General features: G+C 43.5%; 1 protein-coding gene across 1 annotated transcript; it reads right to left on the bottom strand.

The window, feature by feature from the left end:
• Window positions 1-694: 694 nt before the first annotated feature.
• On the bottom strand, window positions 695-5,373 carry LOC106521903 (G protein-regulated inducer of neurite outgrowth 1). The gene is made up of 2 exons (XM_014014662.1): window positions 5,055-5,373; window positions 695-4,672 (listed from the first exon to the last, which is right to left on the bottom strand). Exon 2 carries the CDS (start codon window positions 4,640-4,642, stop codon window positions 2,675-2,677), a length of 1,968 nt encoding a protein of 655 aa, XP_013870116.1. The 5' UTR covers window positions 4,643-4,672; window positions 5,055-5,373; the 3' UTR covers window positions 695-2,674.
• Window positions 5,374-6,595: the final 1,222 nt, after the last annotated feature.

The following is a 6,595-nucleotide window of genomic DNA, read 5'->3' as shown; positions in this document are numbered from 1 at the left end:
TTTCCTGGCCACAAAAAAAAATCGTCTTCCTTTTCTTGAAACACTCATAATAAAAACATTTCCACTTCTGCTGCATATTTAACCAGCTAACTGTGCAAAACATGCCATAAAACATGTCCCCTGTTGTCACCACTAGGGGCAGAGAATGGCTGCCATGTCAGAATTTTCTCATCAAATAAAAATTAACTAGTTGTGKTGCCTGAAGGAATCTCAAAGCTGATTGGCTTGCTCTACAGTCAATCAAATGATGCAGTTTGTGGGTGGGTCATCCTCAACAATACTGTCCAAGATCTTAAAGGGGCAATATCATGTAAAATCAACTTTTTTTGAGTTTTACATCATGTTATAATGTTATACTCTCATTAAAAAACATGCCCAAAGCCTTGCTTTGACTCATTCATGCATGTTTGAGAAATCCTGCAGTGTTTTTAGGAAGCCATGCTGAGGAGCAAAACGACAGGTGGGGACCAGAAACACCTTTGGGGACCAGAAACGCCCCTGGGACGTGTCTTTAAGCCGAACTTCCTCATGGCGGAGCACCCCACCCCCATCCCCCTCCCTCCCGCTCCACGACTCCGGCAGGCTACGTGCTGAAATTGGCGTGACCAAAGTGGTTGGATTTTCTCAAAGAGACAGAGACCTATTTCAAGGCGTTTAGAAACTGTCAAGATGAGAAGTAAATTGTTTTGGGGATTTTTTACTAATATATAGCTCTTTCATAAGCTGAAAATGTGACATAGTTACTTTGTTTCAGTATAAAATTTAAATATAGGCTTAGAAAGCACATGATATCGCCCCTTTAAATCATCATGAGTTTAATAATTGACAATCTTTGTGACAGCTAAGGTAAGTGCTTCAGGCATTCCAATGACACTTGCTGGTTTTTGAGGCTGGAGGTTTGCTTAGAAAATACCAACAAGATCTGGTAATTTGTCCTTTTAAAAGGGAACATTGTCGTGTTTAATTTGGATGCCACAAAAAGCTAGTGGAATGGGAAGATGTTCCATGCACCTTCATGCAGCAACAAAGCATTTGGTAGTTTTGTGAGAGAAATGCTGAAAAGATTCACTTAAGGATAGTTCAAAACTTTTCAATTCCAGGTGATGTGTGGTCAATGGAAAGTATTTTCCAAAAAAGAGTTGGTTTTACTTCTATGTAAATATTCATACAATATTTCAGGCACTAAATAAGAGCTCAAACCATGTACAGAATATTCTAAGAGTTGCTCAGAGTCATCATTATCTAATTTGAATAACTGGCCAGAAAGCAATAACATCATGGGAGGAATAAAGAGTGAGTGCAATGAACTATGTTGYCTGCTAAAGTCCCAATTTGAACGCTCCTATTTTACCTGGGTTTGGGAAAAGTGACTGATAGACACTTGGATTTTTTTAGTGCAGTGGTTTTGTTAAACAAATCAAAAAACACAGACACAGCGTTTACAGTGGCACCTTTGCACATACTGCATGTGATTCAATAGCAGTCTAGATGTGGAGGGGTGCACATCTCCTGTTCTGCTGCTGGGAGGGATGCTGCTTAAGGTCCGGACCACCTGTTAGTTCTTTGCACTTGCTGCTCGTTGAGAAGTGTAAAAACGATATGCGTTTTCACGTCAGAGTCTCGAAAAGTCTGTAGTAACACCAGAATAAGTAACTGAATGTGTCAGTATTCGGTGTTTAGAAAGTGTCGCTAGAGCGGTCTGTGTAAAGCAACAAGTTGGCAACACTGATTTCATGTAAATAACAGTGACTGACGATGATGCAAAGGTTTATAAAACAACATTTCCATGAAACTCTGTGAAATTTTATTGAGAATGGTTTTAGGATGGCAGCAATCCAATTTGGTGCCGCTCATGTTCAGACTTGTTCTTAGCTTGTTATTCTGGGTCAGAAATAAACTCTATTTCTACAACCTGAGGTTGCTGAATGAGCTATCTACAAGATTAGATATTAGCTGTTCAGAACTTTCTGCAGAACCCCACTTCAAAAGGTCCAAACAATCCCTTTAATTACATTGATTTTAACCACACAAAAGAGTTGAAGCAAAGACTAAAATGTGTGAATAAATGCCTGCAGCAATGGCAGAGACTCCTCTTATGCACATATAAAAGCAACTTGTATCCATTTAAATTTCCATCAAAATGACCTCTGCACTTAACAGACAGACTTCAGGCTGTAAGTAGAAATCTACCATTATCCCTCTCAGCTGCATGTGTTAAGCTTCTTAACAGCCAGCAGAAGGAGAGCTTGTTGCCATGGCTTCATATTGTCTGAAGTGCATAAAAAAAAGCAAAGACAGCTGAAATGACTAAGTGGGCCGAGAGGAAAAATAATAAACGGAGAGGAGCTGGGCTAACAATGACACTGATGTATCACTCGCTTGTTGTAACTTGGAGTCAATTACCCTGTCAGTCYGTTCCCAGTGATGTCACAGGAAGTTTTTAGAAAAGCGATTTGAATACATTAGCCTGGTTGTTTCTCTGTGAAGAATGTTTCCGGTGACCCACTCTATACGCTGCTAAGCTCGTTTGTCTCGTGCGAGGGTGTGATTTGTTTCTCACCCTGTCAACAGGATGTCAAGCGGTTGTAAATCAGTCACAGCCACGTTTATCAGATGGGATTGTTGAGCGCAGCTTGTTTTTCTTCGGCCAGCTGTTAAAGCTTCCACTCTCCCATCACTCGCTGGTGTGAGCCCGGGTGCAGCAGTGAGGCTGTTGCACGTTCTCCATCAGCCCCCGGAAGGGATTTCTCCTGCGTCGGCTCCCCTTACCGTCCTCTTCTTCTTTCTTCCTCGCCCGGCCCTTACCGGGCCCCACCTGCCCCACCTCTGAGGGCTCCGGCGGTGCGACTGAGGACTGCTGCTTCTGTTTCAGCACCTGCTTCTCCAGGTGTTTCTGGATGGCCGAGCCCAGCACGGCTACTTCCACCACTGCCCCGTACACTTCCCACGTCATCCCTTTCTCGTCCCAGCTCACCTCCTGCACTGGCTCCTCGCTCTTCTCCTCATCTTCTTCCTGAGAGTTTACATCGGTTTTGTCTTCCTCTTTTTTTACTTCTTCCTCTTCACGTTTCTTCTCTTGGCACTCAGTCGGYTGTTCTTTTTGGTTCTCCTCCTCTTCCTCCTTCTCCTCCTGTATCTTCTCCTCTATGCTCACTTCTTTCTTGATCTCAGGAAAGGTCATAGCAATGGGAGTTCTTGGGGTCATGGGTGCCGTCGCAACAGAGCGGTATTCCACCTGCTGACTCGCCTGCATCTCGGCGTCTTTTGTCCCTGCTCCGTCGGACCCATACTTCCCAAAGGAGCTGGGAAAGTAGAAGGCCTGGTCCCCTTCAGGGGGCRTCATGGGACTGGTAGCTACAGAGTGACACTGCACCACCTCCAGACTCACCTGTGTTCGGATGTTGTGGCAGCCGTAGGGGGCTGGAGATTCAGGAGGCTTTGTGCCGGAAATGTCGATCGCCTTTTCTCCTGTGCCCGTGTTCTCGGTGAGCTCTGAATTTTCAGCTTCACTGCAGTCATTTTGTTCCTCGGGTTGTTTTTGGTTTGGCTTTTCAGGAGCTTCCTTTCTATCCTCACATTTCTCTTCCTCGTATTCTTCAATTTTCACCATCTCTTGATCAACTGGAGGAAAGTGTGACTCTTCCTTATTCTCGTCTTCCTCCTCATTGTTGCCATGTTGGGTCACCAGGATTGTAATGTCTTGATCCATGCTGCCCATCCTCTGCTGCTTACACTGCTGTTTACCATCGTCAAAKGTCCCCGATGAATGGATTGATCCAGGAGCCAGACAGCCGGTGGAACTCCCTCCAGATTCTGTTTCCACCTGACTTTTTGTTGCTGCAAAACTTTCTTGTTCCCGGCAATGATTTTGCTCCTTATCCGTTCTCATTCCCTTCTGCGCTGCCTCTTTCCCAACGAGCATCGGGAAAGCCGTGGTAGACGGCGTCTTCGGGGTCATGGGGGAGGTGGCGACAGAGCAGAACTCCACTTGCTGACCCACCTGCAGCTCTGCGTCTTTGGTGTCAGCAGCAATGCCCTCGCATTTCGCAAAAGAGCTCGGGAAGAAGAAGGATTGGCCACCTTCGGGGGGAGTCATGGGGCTGGTGGCTGCTGAGTGACACTGGACCACTTCCAGACTCACCTGAGTGCGCATGTGTTGCTGACCGAAAGGGGCTGGTGAACGTGGGTCCGAGGGGTCTGGAGTCGGCRGCACTGACACTTTCTCTCTGTCACTTTTGTCCTCAGGGTCACCATGACTCTGGGGCTTGATGGAAACGGCTGCATYGTTTTGCGTGGCTGTGGTTTGATGAGCTGTGGGTTGCGGTGTCAGAGGCATTACATCAGACTTTGCACAGGCTTTTGCTCGCTCAGAGACCGACGGTTCAGGAGTTCCACCATCCACCCCTGAGAGCCCTTGATCTTTGGATGTCAGGGTTTTGTCTCTCTCCCCCTCAGAGCTGCCACTCATGTGCAGACTGGGCTGATACTCCTCTTGACTTGTTGACTGTTGACTTGTGTGTCGCTGATGTCCCTCGCCAGCACCGCCGCTCTCTGAGCTTGCCTGATGTCCCCAGTTATCAGACTTCTTTGAAGACTGGTGGTCCTCTCCGAGACCTTTTTTCTCATCCTTAAGACTTCCCATTCTGCCTCTTCATGAAAGYGGTAAAATAACCTGCAGGGGCACAGACAAGGCGTTTGTGCAAACTGTAATCAGAGACCGGAGCCCACGCATGAGCCGAAGATAGAAAAAAAGCAGCTTGTTTTATGTGATGAAAATATTCTGCGATACAAAATCAGTGCCACAAATGTAATCATAGATAACTCTCATTGCAAACAAAACACCCCAGGAACTTCTATTTAATAATTTATTAACTCGTTTTACCATGACACAATTTTGCTATTAAGTTTTTAGCCCCGATAAATCAGCGTAGCTCATATTTGGGTTCTAGTATCATCATATATAACTAAAATTTCTTGCAAAGGTAATATTTTTGGGGTCTGAAAAGCAAATAGGAGAAAACAAACTGTGGAAAATCAAAGTCAAAGACGCATACCTCAGCAGCAAAGCCGCACTGAAGCCTCTCCACAACTCTTCTTCAGAATTAGGTCAAACATCACAAATCTCAGTGGTGATTGAAGGCGACATCTGTCCGTGCTGCTCCGCTGTTTGATTKATTCTGATAGCGCTGGCTACAGGTTTGTCTCTAGAAGAATCTATCTTAGGCAATCCTCGCTCTTTAGGCTGGGGCTTGTGTGTGTCTGTGTGTGTGTGCGTGTCTATTGAAAAGCTTCACATTTCCAGTTTCCCTGGAAACCACGGTCGGGCTCTCTGGCGAGCRAGTTGTAATGTAACGACAGAAATCTCTGGTCTTCTCTTTAAATAAAGGGGAATCACAGTAATTAACCACAGGTTCTCCTCACAACACAATGGTAACTGCAAACGGATGAACCGGTGGTCTGGTGAGGTGGCTGTGCTGGAAAAAAAAACCCTTCAAAGAGACATAAAGTGATAAATGATCACGCCATCAGAAGTGATCAGTGTGAGTTCTAATGGAGGAAACTTTGAGTTGTCAAAGAGAATTATTTATTTTTAACTCTGGAAAATGGTCGTATTATATCAACAACTGCAGAAAGGTGATGCAGATAATGTTGTTTCTCAGGCCTGTGTGGTTTTGTGTGTCTATCTGTTACCATGATATTTCATCAACAACTGGATGACCTTTAATAAAACTTACAAAAACTAATCAGTGGCTGCACATCTACAACTGAGTAACCTTTTGGAGTTTATCCAATTAAAGTTGTCTACCACAGTCAAYTGACCTTCAAGGGTACGTATCATGCAAAATCCACTTTTTTGTAGCTGTTAAATACAATATGTTGTAGTGCACATATCTTTATATTCTGTTTGGGTCTTATTTTTCAACTTATTCAGTTTTCTCTATTTTCTATGATATTTTCTGAACTAATATGTCACAGTATACAATGGGAAATCCAAATAAGGTCTGGAATTACTAACTACAGTTTGGTCATCTTCATTCTCCTCTTGTTCTGGGTCAGATGCTGGCTCCAAGATATAAGGCTGGATGGACAAGTCGTCTGCTGTTCTTCTCTTAAACCCCTCTGCCAGTCCTTATATGGGCTTTTAGCATCATGAAAATAAAACAACTTAAATACAGTTTACAAAGAATAAAACACTTCAATTATAAGACAATTCATAAAACATCATTTAAAAACAGATATTAACAACATGCTAACATTCCAATGCTTTAAGCGTACAAAAACTAAATTAAGTGCTCTTGAACCCTTTAAAATAAATTCACAAGCTTAGTCTCTTTTTGAAGCTATTAATCTGAGTTTTTAACTTCAGCCATATTTTCAGTCATAATTTTGTAACCATAATTAGTATTTAGTTTTTGAAGTTAAAATACATTAGAATCACACAATTTTAAGGTGTCCCAGAACAAGAAAGGAGCATGGATCAAGTAAATAAATATACTAGGGATCAAAAAGAAAAAAATTGTATAGGTCTTCTGGACGGGTTCTTCTCTAATGAAACGTTTCGTCTCTCCTCCAAGAGACTTCTTCAGTCTGAGAG

The sequence above is a fragment of the Austrofundulus limnaeus genome, unplaced genomic scaffold (assembly GCF_001266775.1).
Source record: "Austrofundulus limnaeus strain Quisiro unplaced genomic scaffold, Austrofundulus_limnaeus-1.0 Scaffold118, whole genome shotgun sequence".
NCBI classification, from domain to species: Eukaryota; Metazoa; Chordata; class Actinopteri; order Cyprinodontiformes; family Rivulidae; genus Austrofundulus; species Austrofundulus limnaeus.
This window is presented reverse-complemented; position numbering and strand designations above follow the sequence as displayed.